Below are 21,958 nucleotides of genomic sequence, written 5' to 3'. Positions count from 1 at the left end.
ACGCCGCACACGTAGTCCCGCCCCTGCAGAGAGAGGCACTGGGACGGATCCCAGGGTGCTCGCAAACACGGAATGTGAGGCCGCGGCCCGGCTGTCCCCGGATCCCTGGCCCGCTCTCCACACGGGCCTGCGCCCGCTACCGCCGCCCCCAGCTCGCCCGGAGGAGTCAGGGCAGCCGCGCCCTTCTGCTGTGTGCCCGCGTGGCCGCCGCCACCCCTCGGAATCCTCCGGGGCCGCCTAGGAGTTCGCTACGGAGGGAGGCGGGGGCCTTCGGGAGGAGGAGGCGGAGGAGGCGGAGGAGGAGGGAAGGAAGATGGCGGCCGTGGAACTAGAGTGGATCCCAGAGACCCTCTATAACACCGCCATCTCCGCTGTCGTGGACAACTACATCCGCTCACGCCGAGACATCCGCTCCTTACCCGAGAACATTCAGTTCGATGTTTACTATAAGGTACGGACCGTGGGCCAGCGCTCAGCTCTCCTGCAGCAACCCCTGGGGCCGCACCCCCTTCCACGTCCGCGAACCCCAGCGTTTAACCCCTTACCCCTTGTAGCAGGGTCGTCTTCCGAGACATATGGGGCGGTGTCGGGGTGACCAGTATAGAAACACCCCATCTGGTAGCCTCTGTCTCGCAAGCTCTTGGGCCTTGATGGATACGTCTTCCTAATGAGTCTTTTCCCCCTTTTGGTGTTCCCTCCTACAGTGGGGCCCCTTTGGGTAGGCCTTTTGCGTGGACTTCCTCTATTACGCCCTTGTCCCACTCAGTCCTTCCCTTCTAGCCTGTGTCTTCGGGATATTTTCTGCCCTCCCTTCCCAATTAAGTGTCACCATCAGCTGGACTCTTCTTTGCTCTTTTCCCCTCCTTTCTAGTTTCTTTTCTCGCCGCCCTCCTTCCCAAGTTTTTTTTTTTTTTTCCCCCCTGCTTTTTGTTCCTTAGCTTTACCTTTTTCTTCCTAATTGGGAGGGAGTTGAGCAATTATTGGAAGTAGTCGTGTGCCTTATTCGCATATCCTTTAAAGCTTTGGTTTTTGTTTATACTAGGGGTTGAATAGGGGGTTTTATTAACATGGGAGTGTTGATAAACTACTTGAAAGGGGGAAAATCCTTAAAAAAAAAAAGAACTTTAGAATTTAAAGTATGTTCATATATTTGCAAGTTGTAATCTTGCAGCATTCCTAAATCGCTCCCCCTCAGAAATCTGAACAAAAAGTTTCCAAGTCAGTCTCCAAGTAGTTTCAGGGGTAAGTGTCTTTAGACGTGGACAGTTTTGCAGTGTTTAGAGAGGGAGGAGAACTTTATGGACTCGGAGCCTCCCTTTTCCTCTCCCCCCACATTTGAATGTGAACAGTGGACTTATTATTCAGTCCTCTTTGCCTTGAATCGGCGTGGATAACGCCTCTTCTCCTGTAGCCACCCACGCAAAATTTGACTAGAAGTAAAGTGTGATTTATTTTTTAGATCTAAACACTTCCTCTTGATTTGTAAGTTGGCTGGAACATTGTAAACTGATATTTAACAGATGTGTATGTTCTTATATATGTATGGTGTTTTATGGCAGTTGTTTCATCGGGAAGGTTGCCCGCTTTCTCCACCCCGAATATTTTTTCAGAAAGCAGCTGACTTGCTGCATTCTACTAAATTCAGCTGCTTTACACCAATTCTAACAATTAAATTTTTTTCCCCCTAGATATTTGGGGAATGTTCATTTTGGTCATTTATGTTATTATTTGGGGGGAGGGGAAGTTAGAGAAAAATCTCCCTTTATTCCAGATCCCTTTGATACATTGATTTACTTTTGTGCATATCTAAGGAAGTTTTGTATATTTAAGATTCATTCCTCCCAGGAAGGATGAGTTGGATCTCTTTCTCAACCCGGGAAACTGCAGCTTTTTGTGTATGCTAACTCTATCTATTTTAATAAATCGCGTGTAATCTTTTACACTTTTTAGAGAAAATCATTGGAAATTTAATCAAAGTATATTTAGTGGTTGAATTCCCTCAAAGTACTTGGATATCTTCTGTAACTTTCATTTCTAATTGAAGCTTTTCATTTGTGGATTATTAATAGTGAGTATGAACAGATGGTGCTGTTGCTACATTTTCTGTTTCACGTAGTCCACAACGTTTTAATATGGTGTCTTTTTTGGTACACTTGTACTCCTTAATAGTTGTGTGCCTGTAGGGAATATGGCACTGTGCTAAGGTGAAGGAAGGTGTTTAACATGTGCCTGGAACTGTAAGTGCTTTTACACAGTTATTTTGTTTAAGCCTCACAGTTAAACTGTAAAGTGGGGTATAACCCTGTTTTATAGGTGAGAAAGTTAAGTAATTTAGTCTAGGTCTCATACCTAGTATTTAGTTCCTGTGTACCTTGCTTTCTTGCTTAATGTTTACACTTTCCACTTTTCTCCAATTTAGAGCCAAGGAGAAACTCACAGTCAGATCCTTCCCTCCAGCTGTCCCAACTTCCATCAATAGGCATAGTCATAGACAAAATAATAGTATTTGTGCAATCAAAAATTTCCCCATCCTGATTCACCATAGTCCAGCGTCACTATGTTAGTTTTTGTCAGTAGCTTCAGGTGAAGGCACAGTCATAAAGCTTTAGGAAATGGGGTTATGGAATGAATGGGAGGTGAAGAAGTAGACATGCTGACTGCTCCCTAAAAAAGGGAAGGGAGAGAGGTATTGATATGTAGAAAGGGTAAAATGTGAAAGTTGTTGTTTTTAAAGAATGGAAGATGTTAGAATATATTTATTGGCTGAATGGCAGAAACCAAAACGGAATGAGAGGTTGAATATACAAGTAAGGCGGGAAATAAATTATGGAGCAGAGTCCTTGCGTAGGAGCCTTAAATTAATGAGCCTTGCCCCTTCCTTCACCCTGCATAAATTAAGGTATTAGTCTTTTTTTTTTTTTTAATTTATTTATTTTTATTTATTTATTTTTGGCTGCATTGGGTCTTGGTTGCTGCGCATGGGCTTTCTCTAGTTGCTGCGAGCGGGGGCTACTCTTCGTTGCGGTGCGCGGGCTTCTCATTGCAGTGGCTTCTCTTGTTGCGGAGCATGGGCTCTAGGTGCGCGGGCTTCAGTAGTTGCGGCTCGCGGGCTCAGTAGCTGTGGCTCGTGGGCTCTAGAGCACAGGCTTAGTAGTTGTGGTGCGTGGGCTTAGTTGCTCCGTGGCATGTGGGATCTTCCTGGACCAGGGCTCGAACCCGTGTCCCCTGCATTGGCAGGCGGATTCTTAACCACTGCGCTACCAGGGAAGTCCAAGGTATTAGTCTTACATTGGAGTTGAGGAAGGAGTACTTTTTCCTCTAAGATCAGACGCAAAGAGTAAAAGACATAAAGTGTCTACATAACTAAGTTTGCAAAGAATGGTAGTTATGAATTAGGAGGTAAGATCATCTGCTGAGAATAAGAGATAGGAGTGGTGGCTTTTATGTAGAAAGGCTAAACAGAAGTTGGAAATGGCTGCTAAGTTATATAGAAAGGGAGGCTCAGTAAAAATATGTTTAAAAAAAAATGATAGGAGATATAGATGGTTCCATAAAACAGTATCCTACAGGATAATGTCTTTGAATCAGAATGGGTTTTCTCTAAGGGTACTCAACAATTTGGGTATAGAAGTAGATAAAGTGAATAGAAAGAATTGTAAAATTGTAGACCAACTGAAGGCAAATAGAGTGAAGGGCTGGGTTCTTCAAAGAGTGAAGTTTATGAACTTTTCTTTTTATTGTAACTGCTGAATGGTCTATTTTATCCTGTTCCAATTACAGAATTTTCCATAGAGTTAAGTTTTGACCCAGTGAAGTGTTGCCATAATGTGTTCTATTTATTGTTTTTAGTCTTAAACTTAATAATTTGGGATTTTTAAAAATTATTATTATAAGTCTCAGGCTGAAAACCATACGGATTAATGCCTGATTTAGTATTAGAGTTGAATTAATTTTTTCTTTTTCTGTGTTTATTTCTATTCTTAGTTATATACAGTCTCAACTAATATTTTTTTAAATTGGCTGGTAACAAATTGAAAAAATATTCTTGCAACATATTTGACAGCCAAAGAGTTAATATTCTTTTCACATAAAAAACTCTTAGGATTAATAATTTGAGAGCAAAAACTTTAGGGGAGGCAGGGCATAAAAAAACATAAATAGCCAGCCATACCATGTATCTGGATGGAAGGTAATATGTTATAAATATGTCCACTCATGTCAGTTTAAGCTGTGAATTTATTACAACTTGAATCAGAATCTCAGAATTTTATTGGGTATAGGAAATTGATTAAATATGTTTATATGGAGGAATTAATTACATGAGAATAAATGAGCCAAGGAAAATTTTAAGATGTACAGTATTTAGGATAGTCAAGTGTATTAGAAGGCTGTATATTTTAAAACAACATGGTATTGGCACAAGAACAGCAAGGAGGGAAATTGATTTATAGAACATAGTAGACAGACTAGATAGAAACCAAAGCATATTTAAGAATATATTACATAATAAAGTTATAGGACAGTGCTGTATTTTAAGTAAATGGGGGAAAATTGGTTATTTGGGGGGAATGTTAAACTTCTACTTCACACCTTATACCAAAATGAATTCCAGGTGAATTAAAGATTTAAATATGGCAAATGAAATCATAAAAGTATCAGAATAAATTATTGGGTCAATATCTTACAGTGGGAAATGACTGAAATTCTTTTTTAAAGAAATTATTGAGGTAATTTACAAATTTAAAAAATGTCAAACATTATAAAAATGAGTAATGTAAAACGTGAAGTCCTCTGTTACTCATCTTGCCAACACTAATGCTGTCTTGGCATAGAGAAGGCTTTTCTAAGCCTGAAACCAAAACCCAGGAGGAAAAAAAGAAATTGATACTTTTGAGTACATTAAAAAATAGGGGGAGGGCTTCCCTGGTGGTGCAGTGGTTAGGAATCTGCCTGCCAATGCAGGGGACACGGGTTCGAGCCCTGGTCTGGGAAGATCCCACATGCCGTGGAGCAACTAAGCCCGTGAGCCACAACTACTGAGCCTGCGCGTCTGGAGCCTGTGCTCCGCAACGGGAGAGGCCGCGACAGTGAGAGGCCTGTGCACTGTGATGAAGAGTGGCCCCCGCTCGCCGCAACTGGAGAAAGCCCTCGCACAGAAAGGAAGACCCAACACAGTCAAAAATAAATAAATTTATTAAAATAAATAAATAAATAAAAAATAGGGGGAAAATTGTAAGCACATTTTTTAAAAAGACTATGCAAATGGCAACATTTGTCACATGAGGGGTGAATTTCCTAAATACAGAAAGATCTAATACTAATTAGTATGTAAAGAACAACCAACTTGTTTTCAGAAGACCTGAACAGCTAGCTCATACAAGAAGAAAACATCTGATACTAATCATAATAAATATCAAAAGATGTTCAGATGAAATGCAAATTAAAATGCAGTGTCAAGCCAAGTCAACCATGAAGAAGAAAGAAAATCTGGAGGACTTACACCATCAAATATCAAGCTGTAACAAGATAAGATGGTTTTGGCACATGGGTAGACAAATAGACCAATGGAGCAATACAGTCCAGAAACAGACTGACACATGTATACTGTCACCTGGTTTATAATAAAAGTGACACAGCAGTACAATGGACAAAGGAGAATCAAATAATGGTGTTGGTCAGTTAGATATCCATGTAGGGGGAGAAGGATCACGATCTTACCTTATATCATACATAGTTACCATTTTTGGGTGGATTGCTGATCTAAGTGTGAAAAAACAGTTTTTTAGGAAAAAAAGTTTTCAGTGTGTCAGCAAAGATTTATTAAATAGGATACAAATGAGCTAAATATAAAGATAACTTGAAAAATTGGACTACATTAAGATCAAGAACATCTCTTCATAAAAAATACCATTAAAAGGGAAAAGCTGGGGCTTTCCTGGTGACGCAGTGGTTAAGAATCTGCCTGCCAGTGCAGGGGACACGGTTCGAGCCCTGGTCCAGGAAGATCCCACATGCTGCGGAGCAACTAAGCCCGTGCGCCACATCTACTGAGCCTGCGCGCCACACTGCTGAAGCCCACGCACCTAGAGCCCGTGCTCCGCAACGAGAGAAGCCACCACAACGAGAAGCCCGCACACCGCAATGAAGAGTAGCCCCCACTCCCTGCAACTAGAGAAAGCCCACGCGCAGCAACAAAGACCCAATTCAGCCATAAATAAATAGATAGATACCATTAAAAGGGAAAAGCCAGGGCTTCCCTGGTGGTGCAGTAGCTAAGAATCTGCCTGCCAATGCAGGGGACATGGGTTCAAGCCCTGGTCCAGGAAGATCCCACATGCTGCGGAGCAACTAAGCCCGTGCGCCACATCTACTGAGCCTGCGCTCTGGAGCCTGCGTGCCACAACTACTGAAGCCTGCGCACCTAGAGCCCACGCTCCACGACAAGAGAAACCTTTGCAGTGAGAAGCCCGTGCACAGCAGCAACGAAGAGTAGCCCCCGCTCACCGCAACTAAAGAAAGCGCGCATGCAGCAACAAAGACCCGACACAGCCAAAGATAAAAATAAATAAATAAATAAATTTATTTTAAAAAAAGGGAAAAGCCATACCACAGAGTAGAAGATATTTGAAGCACATATATCTGACAAAGGAATCATCCTGCATCTAAAGAACTAGAAATTAAGAAAATAACCCATTTTTTTAAATGGAGAAATAACTTCAATAGACATCCAAAAGGGGACATTCCAAGGACCTGTCAAACATTTGGAAAAATGCTCAACCTCATTTTGTCTTCAGGGAAATCGCTGTCCTCCTGTACTTTCCTCAGAATGACTAAATGAAAAAGAAAAAAGTGTTGGTAAGGATATGGAGCAATCAGAACTCTCATGTACTGTTAGTGGGAATGTAAATTGATATACCATTTTGGAAAACTAGCATCATCTACTAAAACTGAACATATATATACCCTATAATTCCATCTCAAGATATATACACTTAAGAACATTCAGGGAGTCCCCTGGTGATCTAGTGATTAAGATTTGGTGCTTTCACTGCCATGGCCCAGGTTCAATCCCTGGTTGGGGAACTGAGATTCCACAAGCTGTGCAGTGCGACCAAAAAAAAAAAAAAAAGTTCATAGCAATACTATTCATGATAACCAAAAAGTGGAAACTATCCCAATGTCCATCAGTAGGAGAATTAATAAATAAATTATGGAGTAGCCATATAGTGGAATATTTTGCAATGAAAATGAATGAATTGCAACTGTTAGAAACCATATGGATGAATCTCACAACTGATATTGAGTGAAAGAAATCAGTCATAGGAGTATGTATCAGAGGCTCCCAAACTCTCTCCCCTCATAGCACCCTTAGGCCAAAAGAAATACCTAACAGTTCTGTTCATTAAGTAGATATAAACAGTTAATAATACTTATGTCCTAACAACTTAAGAGCCATTAAAAGAATAGTGCACAAAAATTGAAAGAACAAAGAATAGTGTACTTCGTTCTTAAATAACCACAATTACTTATTACTGGGTTGTGTGTTTGTTGGGCACTGTACAGCTTCTCACATCTTGGAATCAGATTGGTCACCACCATTCCATTTTCTGTTCCATAATGATTTTTGCACATTACTCTTATTATAGCAACCACTGAAAATGCTGCTTCACAAAGATAAGATGTTGTTGAAAGGAATATAGCAATCTAGTATTTAGCATGGTTTAATACAGGTGTGGAATATTGTTTCTTTCAAACTTAAAATATCTTGCAGTGCCCCAGGGAACCTTGGTGCAGTTTGGAAAATGTGGATATGTAGTGTGATTTCATTTGTTTAAAGTTCAAAAACAGGCAAAATTAATCACAAGTATTGTAAGTCAGGAGCAGTTATCCTTGGAGGATAGTGACTGTGCAGGGGCACAGAGGGAGATGTCTGGGATTCTGATAATACTCTATTTTATGATCTGCATGTTGGTTATGGGTGTGTTCACTTTGTGAAAATTTATTGAGCTTTACATTTTATTCTTTCATTTTCTTTTTTAAATTATATACATATATTTTTTAATTAATTAATTAATTATTTTTAGCTGCATTGGGTCTTCGTTGCTGCACGTGGGCTTTCTCTAGTTGCTGCAAGCGGGAGCTACTCTTTGTTGTGGTACGTGGGCTTCTCATTGCGGTGGCTTCTCTTGTTGTGGAGCATGGGCTCTAGGCGCGTGGGCTTCATTAGTTGTGGCACGTGGGCTCAGTAGTTGTGGCTCACGGGCTCTAGAGCACAGGCTCTGTAGTTGTGGCGCACGGGCTTAGTTGCTCCGCGGCATGTGGGATCTTCCCGGACCAGGGCTCGAACCTGTGTCCCCTGCATTGGCAGGCGGATTCTAAACCACTGCTCCACCAGGGAAGTCCTAAATTATATATATTTTTTATTGAAGTATAGTTGCTGTACAATATTATACAAGTTACAGGTGTACAGTATAGTGATTCACAATTTTTAAAGGTTATACTCCATTTATAATTCATATAAAATATTGGTGATATTCCCTGTGTTGTACAATATATCCTTGTAGCTTATTTTGTACATAATAGTTTGTACCTCTTAGAGCTTTATATTTTAAATATGAATTGTGCACTCATCTGTGTATGTTATAGTTCAATAAAAAGGTTTAAAAATTAACATTCATCTTCACTTACTAGATTGTCATGGTTTAATGATTCAAATAACTCATACCCTTTAATCCACAATACCATTAAATTTTTTTTTTCCTACAGGAATGCTTGTTGACTGTGCAGAAAATTCTATTTGGGGATATTAAGTACAGTATGGTTTATGATGGCAAAAATTGGAAACAACTATATGCAAATCAATCAGGAATGGAATATCATAGTGCAGTTAGAAAGAATGAGGATGCTGGGACTTCCCTGGTGGTCCAGTGGTTAAGACTCCGTGCTTCCACTGCAGGGGGCATGGGTTTGATTCCTGGTTGGGGAACTAAGATCCCACATGCCGCGTAGCGCGGCCAGAAAAAAAAAAAAAGGAAAGAATGAGGATGCTGTGTATACTGAGGTAGAGAGCACATGGGGAGAATAAAAAGCTTGTTACAAAGTAGTATGAATAATATAATCCTGGTGTTTTTAAATGGAGGAATATATGTGTACATTTGTATATGTGTACATTTGTTTATGTGTTGAAAAAAATTAGAGGAACACAAAATTTCATAGTGTTTATTCAAGGGATAGGATTATAGTCATTTTTAACTTTGTACATATATTCTCTCTTTTCTTAAATAAATGATATCCATTTATTGATGTTATTATTGGCTTATTGTAATATTCTAAGTAGAATAAATTCCTCAAATGATCAATTTTAGCATGCACACTATATTACCTTTAAAAAGTTTTAAAATTAAAATAATTTAAAATGTTTCCTTAGCTTCCAAGACATTTGAGAGTAGGAAAAAAGAATCCACTCAAACATCCTTTGACAGATTTTTTTAAAGAAACTTGGATCAACAAAATTATTTCCTAAAGTATCTTCCAAATATCCTAAAATCCAGGAACATTATTAATATTTTAATTTAGTAAGTTGTGTTTTACACTTAACATTAATAAAGATCTCTATTTTAAAAAAAAGATAACAAGTAAAGTACTTATGTTATGTTGTTTTTGTTTATTCTCTCTTTTTTTTATACTGCTTGGATTTTTATGACTATATTATTTTGATATATCAAAGAAGTAAAATTGAATTTTTAAGAATAAGATATCTGGGACATGAAGTTGTACTAAGAGGGGAATAGCCTAAAAATTGATATTCTAAAATATTAGCGTGACCAAGAAATAAGTTGAGGGACTTCCCTGGTGGCTCAGTGGTTAAGAATCCTCCTGCCAACGCAGGGGACAAGGGTTTGAGCCCTGGTGCAGGAAGATCCCACATGCCACGGAGCAACTAAGCCCTTGCACCACAGCTACTGAGCCTGCACTCTAGAGCCCGCTAGCCACAACTACTGAAGCCCGCGCGCCTAGAGCCTGTGCTCCGCAACAAGAGAAGCCACCGCAATGAGAAGCCTGCACATCGCAACGAAGAGTAGTCCCCGCTTGCCGCAACTAGAGAAAGCCCATGTGCAGCAATGAAGACCCAAAGCAGCCAAAAATAAATAAATAAAATAAATAAATTTATTTTTAAAAAAGTCTTAAAAAAAAAAAGATAAGTTGAGGTGATTGGTTTAAAAGAAAAGTAAATAATTCAACTAAGTAGTTAATTCACTAGCTAGCCAGATCAACAAGTGTGAGAGAAAGCTCACATTCTCAAAATTAGGAATGAGAAAGTAAAAACAACCATAGATACAGTGGAAAGGGGAAATATGGCTTTTTAAGTTATAGAATAGCTTCTTTAGATGTACAATAGCTTATGTAATTCTGTGCTAATCAGTCTGAAAACCTTACTGAAATTGTGTTTCTAGGAAGATACAGATGATCCAAGAGAGAAGTTGATAGACTAAAAACCGTAAAAGAATTAAGAAATTACACTTTTCTCTTTGTTCACATGCCTCCTCCCTCAGCAGACAAAACTCCCGCCAATTTTAGATACTTTCTTGGGTATATTCAAATAACATTTGATATTATTGGTATTTAAGTGATTTTCAGACTTATTTCTGGAGCTGTATACTACATATTCAACATTCTTGAAGGGCTAACCAATGCAGTTAGAGTAAGAAAAGTCCAAAATCAAGTGAAAAACTACAATAAGATAATTCAGCAGGAGGATGATTACACATTTATAATTAAAAATATGATAATTTTTCTATATACAATATAGGAAAGTATGTTTTACTCATCAAAAGAAAACATGCCATGGAGTAAATCCAGAAAGAGGTGTACAGAAATCTGAAAGTCTTCAGTAAGTGTAGAAGAAACATATTTTCTTCTTAGATTGGAAGATTCAGAGTTTTAAAGATATGATTTCTCTCTAACTCTTGTGTCTTGGAACCAAGTTTAATAACTTAAAAATGTGTAATGAAGAAAAAAGTTTTTAACATCCATAATGGAGAATTCAAATTTATGAAACATACTGAAAACTCCTGCAAATCAGTAAGAAAAAGAGGACCGAAAAGAAATGTGTCATCATGTTGACAGTGATTTTCTCTAGATGGTAAAATTGAATGAATATTATTCTTTTTTATAAATTCTTTTCTATATTTTCTAATTAAAAAATGTATATGCAATTCTGGAATCAAAGGGGAAAATGTTTTAAAGTTGGCTATCTAGAATACAGAATGAGTTTTTTGGGTGTTTTTTGGTTTTTACAATTTTTTAAAAATTGCAGTATAGTTGATTTACAATGTTTCAGTTGTAGAGAATGAGTTTTCTTATAGAGACAGAATGTTTTGTTATAACCATACTATCTTCTTTCTAGTGCTTCATGGATACACTCCTAATTTTCACCAAGATTGGTAGTGAAGCTTTAAGAGAAGTTGAGAAACTTCTTACCCAAATGTAGAGATCACTGAATCGTATTGAGTTTTATGTGGCTGGTTATCATTGTTGGTTAGATTTTACATCCAGCTAGTTTTTTGTTTTGACCTTCCATTTGTACCATGGTAGCATCTTCCACCATTAACACAATCATGCTATCTTGAAAATTATGCCATTGACCCGTCACGTGAGAGACAGAGTTAGAGAATCTGTGTATTAGACATAAGTTCATTCTTGTAATGATTGGGGAAAAAAATCAATTTCTCATTTAATGGGTGGCAAATCTAGTATTATCTTTATATGTGGACAGCGTATTTAAACGTTAGGAAAGGGTTGCCTTCCCATTTGAGAGTTAACTGTTTCTTGTGCTTTAAATAATGTGAACATGTCCACTTAACCTTTTGCTTACTTACCAATAAGCAAAGCACTTTGCCCTGCAAGATACAAAAATCATGTTGGTCAGTTGTATTTTTTTTTAAAGTATGACATAGAACCAATGAGAGGAACAGCTGAGCAATTAAAATGTTATAAGAAGCAAGAAATTAAAATATTTGGTTTACCTCCAGAAGAAAGCATTTATTGGGTTGGCCTAAAGGTTCCTTTGGTTTTTAGGTAAAAATAAAAGGCACATTTTTCATTTTCATCAAAAACTTTATTAAACAACATATTCACCATTTTGTTCCACTACCTTCTGCCATTTTCCAGGCAGCTTCATAATTCCTTCTTCCCAAAACATTTTATCTTTTTGCACAAAGAACTGTTCAAGGTGTTTTTTACAGTCTTCCAGGGAATTGAAATTTTTTCCATTAAGAGAAATTTGTAAAGACCAAAATAAATGGAAATCTGGAGGTGCAACGTCTGATGAATACAGCGCATGAATCAGAACTTCCCAGCCAAGCTGTAACAGTTTTTACCTGGTCATCAAAGAGACATGCGGTCTGGCGTTATCCTGATGGAAGATTACGTGTTTTCTGTTGACTAATTCTGAACGCTTTTCATTGAGTGCTGCTTTCAGTTGGTCTAATTGGGAGCAGTACTTGTTGGAATTAATTGTTTGGTTTTCTGGAAGGAGCTCATAATAGAGGACTCGCTTCCAATCCCACCATATACACATCACCTTCTTTGGATGGAGACCGGGCTTTGGTGTGGTTGGTGGTGGTTCATTTTGCTTGCCCGACGATCTCTTCCATTCCACGTTATTGTACAGTATCCACTTTTCATCACCCGTCACAATTTGTTTTAAAAACTGAACATTTTCATTACGTCTAAATAGAGAATTGCATGTGGAAATATGGTCAAGAAGCTTTTTTTGCTTAACTTATGTGAAACCCAAACATCAAAGCGATTAACATAACCAAGCTGGTGCAAATGATTTTCAACGCTTGATTTGGATATTTTGAGTATGTCGGCTGTCTCCTGCGTGGTATAATGTTGATTGTTCTCAATTAGTGTCTCGATTTGATTGCTTTCAACTTCAACTGGTCTACCCCACCGTTGAGCATCATCCAGCGAGAAATCTCCAGTACAGAACTTTGTGAACCACTTTTGACACGTTCCATCAGTCACAGCACCTTCTTCATACACTGCATAAATCTTTTTTTGTGTTTCAGTTGCGTTTTTACCTTTCTTGAAATGATAAAGCATAATATGCTGAAAATGTTGCTTTTTTTCTTCCATCTTCAATATTAAAATGGCAAAAATTCCCCAATTAAAAAAAAAATTAATTAATTAATTTATTTTTGTCTGTGTTGGGTCTTCGTTTCTGTGCGAGGGCTTTCTCTAGTTGTGGCGAGCGGGGGCCACTCTTCATCGCGGTGCACGGGCCTCTCACTGTCGTGGCCTCTCTTGTGAGCACAGGCTCCAGACGCACAGGCTCAGTAGTTGTGGCTCACGGGTTTAATTGCTCTGTGGCATGTGGGATCTTCCCAGACCAGGGCTCGAACCCGTGTCCCCTGCATTGGCAAGCAGATTCTTAACCACTGTGCCACCAGGGAAGTCCCTAGACCATAGTTTTGAACTTGATTTCTTTTATATCTTTTTCTAAACCTTTCTGAGTTTTTGTTTTGGAGAATTAGCCTAGATTATTTTGGGTTGGTTTTGTTTTGTTTTTTTTTTTTTCTTTTCCATTATTATTTATCATGGGATATTGAATATAGTTCCCTGTGCTGTGCAGTAGGACCTTGTTGTTTATCCATCCTATATATAATAGTTGACATCTGCTAATCCCAAACTCCCAATCCTTCCCTCCGCCCTCCCCCTTGGCAACCACAAATCTGTTCTCTATGTCTGAGAGTCTGTTTCTGTTTTGTAGATAGGTTCATTTGTGCCATATTTTATATTCAACATATAAGTGATATCATATGGTATTTTTTTTTTGTCTTTCTGACTGACTTCACTTAGTATGATAATCTCTAGTTCCATCCATGTTGCTGCAGATGGCATTATTTCATGCTTTTTTATGGCTGAGTAGTATTCCATTGTGTATATATACCTCATCTTCTTTATCCATTCATCTTTTGATGGACATTTAGGTTGTTTCCATGTTTTTAGCCTAGATTATTTTGTATGCTAATTTGATATTAACACTAAACTGTTCACTCAGCCTGGTAATTTTGGATTGGCTGTGAAAGCAGCCACGTCAATTCAAAATCCCTTGGGGTAAGGCAGGCTTTCATCCCTATCTTTATCTCCCAAAGAGTTCTCTGGGTTGGGGGCTGTCTTGTATTGCCCTTGCAATAGCTGCCTTCAGTTTTCTGTAAAAATTTTACTTTAGGGGACTTCCCTGGTGGCGCAGTGGTTAAGAATCCACCTGCCAATGCAGGAGACATGGGTTTGAGCCCTGGCCCGGGAAGATCCCACGTGCCGCGGAGCAACTAAGCCCGTGCACCACAACTACTGAGCCTGCACTCTAGAGCCCGCGAGCCACAACTACTGAAGCCTGCCCGCCTAGAGCCCGTGCTCTGCAACAAAGAGAAACCACCTTAATGAGAAGTCTGCGCACTGCAACGAAGAGTAGCCCCTACTCGCTGCAACTAGAGAAAGCCCACGCGCAGCAACGAAAACCCAACACAGCCAACAACAAATAAATAAATATTTTTTAAAGAAAGAAAATTTTACTTTAGTCTCTGAAAGCCCTTGCTTCTAAAATATCACCAGGAGTTTCACCCCTTTATGTATTAAAGATATTAAATCCTACACAAGTGTGTTACTAATATTTTACTTACTTTTATTGTATGTTTAATTTTTATTTACAGTATTTTATTATTTATTTTTAAAATTTATTTATTTGTTTCTTTTATTTTGGGTTGTGTTGGGTCTTCGCTGCTGCGCGCAGGCTTTCTCTAGTTGTGGTGAGCAGGGGCTACTCTTCGTTGCGGTGCACGGGCTTCTCATTGCAGTGGCTTCTCTTGTTGCAGAGCACAGGCTCTAGGCACACAGGCTTCAGTAGTTGTGGCACGTGGGCTCAGTAGTTGTGGCTTGCCGGCTCTAGAGCGCAGGCTCAGTAGTTGTGGCATACGGGCTTACTTGCTCCGTGGCATGTGGGATCTTCCCAGGCCAGGGCTCAAACCCGTGTCCCTTGCATTGGCAGGCAGATTCTTAACCACTGCGCCACCAGGGAAGCCCTATTTACAGTATTTTACATTCATGGACATTTTTGGTGTTTATCAAATCACATATCTCTTCCTTTATGATTTTTGCCTGTGGTATATAATGCTTAGAAAGGCAGTGTTACCAGGTAGCTTTTAACACTGCTATGATTTAATTGTTTAATATTTAAAACTTTGATAAATCTGGAATTTATTTTTGTTCTATTTTATCAGGAGGTACCTTACTTTGTTTCCCCATTTTTATGCACTCTTTATTAACTAATTTTTTGTTTCTTTCAGTGATTTTTAAAATGCTTCCTTTATCATATGTTAATTTTTTTTATGTATACCAATATCTGCTTTTGAACTTTGCGTTTTGTTCCATTGATTGGTCAATCTTCATACCTGTACAATATTGTTTATGTTTTTACATAATATTTTTATTGTCTGTTTCATATCTTTTGGGAGATAATTTACCTACTTATAAAAATAAACTTGTTTTTTCTTATTTTCCTGAAGGTACCAGTAGCTAAAGGAAGTTGCTAGTCCTTTAATAGCCTCATTACCCAGTGGGTGCAGAATTTATTTATTAAAAAAATTTTTTGTATTGGAGCATAATTGCTTTACAGTTTTTGCTGTACAACAAAGTGAATCAACTATATGTATACATATATACCCTCCCTCTTGAACCTCCCTCCCACCCCAACGCCCCCCATCCTGTCCCACCCCTCTAGGTCATCACAGAGCACCGAGCTGAGCTCTCTGTGCTGTACAGCAGCTTCCCACTAGGTATCTATTTTATACATGGTAGTGAATATATGTCAGTGCTACTCTCTCAGTTTGTCCCACCCTCCCCTTCCCGCCCCCCGCCCGGGTCCACAAGCCCGTTCTCTACGTCTGCATCTCTTTTCCTGCCCAGAATTTAATATTAAAACACATGTAATAATGAACTTAAATAAGTCAAATTTTAAAAAATTTGATATAAGTATCATTACCAAAGAACCTAGAGCCTCAGTTTTCTTTCTTCTAAGCTCTACTCCATAAGATGTGTGACTCTATGAAGGGATTAATCTTCTATTATTTATTCTTTTTTTTTTTTTTTGGCCGTGCTGTGTGGCATGAGGGATCTTAGTTCCCTGACCAGGGGTCCAACCCATGCCCCCTGCATTGGGAGCACGGAGTCTTAACCACTGGACCGCCAGGGAAGTCCCTCTTCTATTATTTCTATAAAAATGTTTTAAATTGCCCATTTTATGCTCTTTCTTACTTCCTGATATAATACCGTCTAAAAGCATTGTACTGTAAGTTATTAGGAACATGGATGTAAGCATAGACTGCTTGGAGCCAGATTGTTGCCTTGCCACTTCTTTTTTTTTTTTTTTTAATTGAAGTATAGTTGATGTACAATGTTGTGCCAATCTCTGCTGTACAGTAAAGTAACTCAGTTATACACATAGAGACATTCTTTTTTTATATTTTTTCCATTATGATTTATTACAGGATATTGACTATCATTGTGCTGTACAGTAGAACCTTGTGGTTTATCCATTCTCTATGTAATAGTTTGCATCTACCGACCACAAACTCCCAGTCCATCCCTCTCCTTCCCCCTGTCCTCCTTGGCAACCACAAGTCTGTTCTCTATATCTATGAGTCTGTTTCTGTTTTGTAGATAGGTTCATTTGTGCCATACTTTAGATTCCACCTATAAGTGATGCCATATGGTATTTGTCTTTCTCTTTCTGACTTCCTTCACTTAGTGTGATAATCTCTAGTTGCATCCATGTTGTTGCAAATGCCTTGCCACTTCTTAATTGTGTGATTTAGACCAGGTAATTTAACTTTATATGCCTTAGTTTCCTCATCTGTGGAAGGACAGAGTGAGTTGCTTATGAAAAGCACTTAGAACAGTGCCTGGCACATACATATAAGATATCTGTAAGGATTAAATGCTCTTTTTATTCTGGATTGGTATTCAAAAATCCCATTCATAAAATGTAGAAATTTTCATTTTTGGGGATAAGCCTAGTAAGGATTTTCTTTTTTTGAATTATAGTTGCTGTACAGGAAAGGATGATTTGAAACAGTTAAATCACTACTCTCTCCCCAGAATTTAAATGCGGACCCCTTTTTAGCTAGAAAAATTAAACAGCTGAGAGAAAAAAAAAAAGCTTGTTTTTGTTAATAGGCATACTTATATTTAAAATTGTAACTAAGGTTACTGCTTTCCTAAATTTTAGTTTCAAATCCATTTGTTAGGAAATTTTCAGTATTAAAGGGATACTATGAGTTGTAGAACATATAAAGTTTAGTTTAATTGTCTTTATTTGACTAGTAAGTGTAGGCAAAAAAAGTTGTACAACTTTCCATTTCTTCTATCTTACAAAAGAAATTCTAAGCCTTAAGTTTGCTAATGATGAGTTACTTTGGTAAGAAACTAAGGTTTTTTTGGTCCTGTACTGTTTTTGGAGTATGTGTATGTATATATTTTGATAAGTGCATTTGTTTTTCTGCCCCAAATCAGAAATGTATCACATTGTTAAGCCCCCAAATAGGATGTGATTATTAATTCTCAGCTTTATTTTCCCTGAGTTATTCTTCATTGGTTAACTGTGAAGGTATATGTGATGAAAGGGAATTTTATCATATACATTCCCAGAAGCTTTTTTTTTTTTGGCCACACTGTGTGGCTTCCGAGATCCTATTCCCTGACCAGGGATCAAACCTGTGCCCCCTGCAGTGGGAGCATGGAGTCCCAGCTACTGGACTGCCAGGGAAGTCCCACTCTTACTGTTTTTCTAACCTCAGAAAACATAATCATCTCCAAAAATAGCAAATCTTTCCTTATAAAAGTTTATGGTTAAGATGAATATCCAGTCATTGTTTGAAGATAACATTTCTGCCTCCCCTTCCTGAGCACGTGGCAGTCCCTGTCCCCTCTCCCTTCCAGCAGTCATTATTGATTTGTATTCCTGTATCTACCTCATCTGACCTGGCCTCCATTATGACTAGCGATTTATGCCCAAGAGTTTGCTAAATGAGTTTGTAGTATGTTTTCCCTGTGCAAAGTTAACTGGCCCATTTGGCAGATGAATTCAGGATCATGTCCTCTTTCTGAAACCCATGTTTTTGTCAAATGAGCTAAGTGTTAAGTGCTTACTAATGTAAAGTGAGTTGATATAATAAAATTCTTGCCTTCTAAGGCACTGTATTTATATAGCATATATAAATTCAGTAACATTTGGTGAAGTTGAGGCAGGGGAAAGAGGGGCAGTAGTATTTATTTTTAACTGTGTACATGTATTATTTGGGATAAACGTTTAACACATTTATTAAAATACTATTTTAAATGGAAGTTTAAAAAAATCAGGCAGATCTTGAGTTGCAGTGTCAGGGGCAGTGCTTCCGCACACGGCCCGGCCCGCTGAGCTGAGGTGTCAGCGCAGCCATTTCTCACTAGGCACTCTGATCTGAAGTGCTGGGTGTGAGGCCTCTGCATGAAGCACCCTGTGAACAAGTGAAACTAGACGAAGCACAAAGGAAAAGAAAAAAAAAAAGCAAGCTCTGCAAATCCTCTGAAAAAAATGCCTCTGCACCTCTAGCTCTTGCGGAGGTTGGTGTCTTCAGTGGAGTCTCCTATTGCAGGGGGACCTTCAAGATGGCGGAGGAGTGGGACGTAGAGATCACCTTCCTCCCCACAAATACATCAAAAATACGTCTACATGTGGACCAACTACAGAACACATACTGAACGCTGGCAGAAGACCTCAGACTTCCCCAAAGGCAAGAATATCCCCAGGTACCTTGCAGTGTGACTGACAGGGTCTTGGTGCTCCGGCCTGGTGTCAGGCCTGCGCCTCCAAGGTGAGAGAGCCAAGTTCAGGACATTGGACCACCAGAGACCTCCCCGCCCCACGTAATATCAATTGGCGAGAGCTCTCCCAGAGATCTCCATCTCAACATGAAGACCCAGCTCCACCCAACAGCCAGCAAGCTCCAGTGCTGGACACCCCATGCCAAACAAACAGGAACACAACCCCACCCATTAGCAGAGAGGCTGCCTAAAATCATACTAAGTTCACAGACACCCCAAAACACACGGCCAGACGCGTCCCTGCCCACCAGAACACAGGCACCAGTCCCCTCCACCAGAAAGCCTACACAAGCCACTGAACCAACCTCACCCACTGGGGGCAGACACCAAAAACAACAGGAACTACGAACCTGCAGCCCATGAAAAGGAGACCCCAAACAAAGTAAGTTAAACAAAATGAGAACACAGAGAAATATGCAGCAGATGAAGGAGCAAGGTAAAAAAAACCCCGAGACCAAATGAAGAGGAAATAGGCAGTCTACCTGAAAAAGAATTCAGAGTAATGGAGTAAAGATGATCTAAAATCTTGGAAATAGAATAGAGAAAATACAAGAAACGTTTAGCAAGGACTTAGAAGAACTAAAGAGCAAACAAACAGTGATGAACAACACAATAAATGAAATTAAAAATACTCTAGAAGCAGTCAATAGCAGAATAACTGAGGCAGAAGAACGGATGAGTGACCTGGAAGATAAAATAGTGGAAATAACTACTGCAGAGCAGAATAAGGAAAAAAGAATGAAAAGAATTGAGGACAGTCTTAGAGACCTCTGGGACAATATTAAACGCACCAACATTCAAATTATAGGTGTCTCAGAAGAAGAGAAAAAGAAAGGGTCTGAGAAAACATTTGAAGAGATGATAGTCGAAAACTTCCCTAGCAAGGGAAAGGAAATAATCAAGTCCAGGAAGTGCAGAGAGTGCCATACAGGATAAATCCAAGGAGAAACACGCCAAGACACATATTAATCAAACTATCAAAAATTAAATACAAAGAAAAAAATATTAAAAGCAGCAAGGGAAAAGCAACAAATAACATACAAGGGAGTCCCATAAGGTTAACAGCTGGTCTTTCAGCAGAAACTCTGCAAGCCAGAAGGGAGTGGCAGGACATATTTAAAGTGATGAAAGGGGGGACTTCCCTGGTGGCGCAGTGGTAACGAATCTGCCTACCAGTGCAGTGGACACAGATTCAATCCCTGGTCCAGGAAGATCCCACATGCCACAGAGCAGGTAAGCCTTGCACCAAAACTACTCAGCCTGTGCTCTAGAGCCCGCGAGCCACAACTACTGAGCCTGCGTGCCACAACTACTGAGCCTGCGTGCCACAACTACTGAAGCCCACACGCCTAGAGCCCGTGCTCCGCAACAAGAGAAGCCACTGCAATGAGAAGCCTGTGCACCGCAATGAAGAGTAGCCACTGCTCGCCACAACTAAAGAAAGCCTGTGCACAACAGTGAAGACCCAGGGGCTTCCCTGGTGGCGCAGTGGTTGAGACTCCACCTGCTAATGCAGGGGACATGTGTTCGAGCCCTGGTCCAGGAAGATCCCACATGCCGTGGAGCAGCTAAGCCCGTGCACCACAACTACTGAGCCTGCACTCTAGAGCCCGTGAGCCACAACTACTGAGCCCGCGTGCCACAACTACTGTAGCCCGTGCACCTAGAGCCTGTGCTCCGCAACAAGAGAAGCCACTGCAATGAAAAGCCCATGCACTGCAAAGAAGAGTAGCCCCCTTGCACAACAACGAAGACCCAACACAGCTAAAAATAAATAAGTAAATATCAAAAAAAAAAAAAAGGGAAAAACCTACAACCAAGATTACTCTACCCAGCAAGGATCTCATTCAGATTCGACAGAGAAATTAAAACCTTTACAGACAAGCAAAAGTTAAGAGAATTCAGCACCACCAGACAAGCTTTACAATAAATGCTAAAGGAACTTCTCTAGGCAGGAAACACAAGAGAAGGAAAAGACCTATAAGAACAAACCTAAAACAATTAAGAAAATGGTGATAGGAGCATACATATTGATAATTACCTTAAATGTAAATGGATTAAATGCTCCAACCGAACGACATAGACTGGCTGAATGGATACAAAAACAAGACCCGTACATATGCTGTCTACAAGAGACCCACTTCAGACCTTGGGACACATACAGACTGAAAGTGAGGGGATGGAAAAAGATATTCTATGCAAATGGAAATCAAAAGAAAGCTGGAGTAGCACTTCTCATATCAGACAAGTAGACTTTAAAATAAAGACTATTACAAGAGACAAAGAAGGACACTACATAATGATCAAGGGATCAATCCAAGAAGAAGATAGAACAATTGTAAATATTATGCACCCAACATAGGAAGACCTCAGTACATAAGGCAAATGCTAACAGCCATAAAAAGGGAAATCGACAGTAACACAATGATAATAGGGGACTTTCACACTCCACTTTCACCAATGGACAGATCATCCAAAATGAAAATAAATAAGGAGACACAAGCTTTAAATGACACATTAGACAAGATGGACTTTATTGATATTTAGAGGACATACCATCCAAAAACAACAGGATACACTTTCTTCTCAAGTGCTCATGGAACATTCTCCAGGATAGATCATATCTTGGGTCACAAATCAAGCCTTGGTAAATTTAAGGAAATTGAAATCATATCAAGTATCTTTTCCGACCACAACGCTGTGAGACTAGATATCAATTACAGGAAAAAAAAACTGTAAAAAATACAAACACATGAAGGCTAAACAATATACTACTAAATAACCAAGAGATCACTGAGGAAATCAAAAAATACCTAGAAACAGAAGACAATGAAAACACGACGACCCAAAACCTATGGGATGCAGCAAAAGCAGTTCTAAGAGGGAAGTTTATAGCAATACAATCCTACCTCAAGAAACAAGAAACATCTCAAATAAACAACCTAACCTTGCACCCAAAGCAATTAGAGAAAGAAGAACAAAAAAACCCCAAAGTTAGCAGAAGGAAAGAAATCATAAAGATCAGATCAGA

The 21,958-nt window shown here is 39.3% G+C and overlaps 1 protein-coding gene across 1 annotated transcript in view; it reads left to right on the top strand.

Annotated features, from left to right (window-relative positions):
* Window positions 1-296: 296 nt before the first annotated feature.
* APPBP2 (amyloid beta precursor protein binding protein 2) overlaps window positions 297-21,958 on the top strand; it is a 66,796-nt gene continuing 45,134 nt past the window's right edge. Inside the window, exon 1 of the mRNA XM_061176064.1 lies at window positions 297-451. Coding sequence (XP_061032047.1) covers window positions 314-451 — 138 coding nt within the window. The 5' untranslated portion in view covers window positions 297-313. The remainder of the gene's footprint in view (window positions 452-21,958) is intronic.

Source organism: Eubalaena glacialis, chromosome 19, assembly GCF_028564815.1.
Source record: "Eubalaena glacialis isolate mEubGla1 chromosome 19, mEubGla1.1.hap2.+ XY, whole genome shotgun sequence".
In the NCBI taxonomy this organism is placed as follows: domain Eukaryota; kingdom Metazoa; phylum Chordata; class Mammalia; order Artiodactyla; family Balaenidae; genus Eubalaena; species Eubalaena glacialis.
The sequence above is the reverse complement of the archived record's forward strand: the minus strand, read 5'-3'. Positions and strand labels throughout refer to the sequence as shown.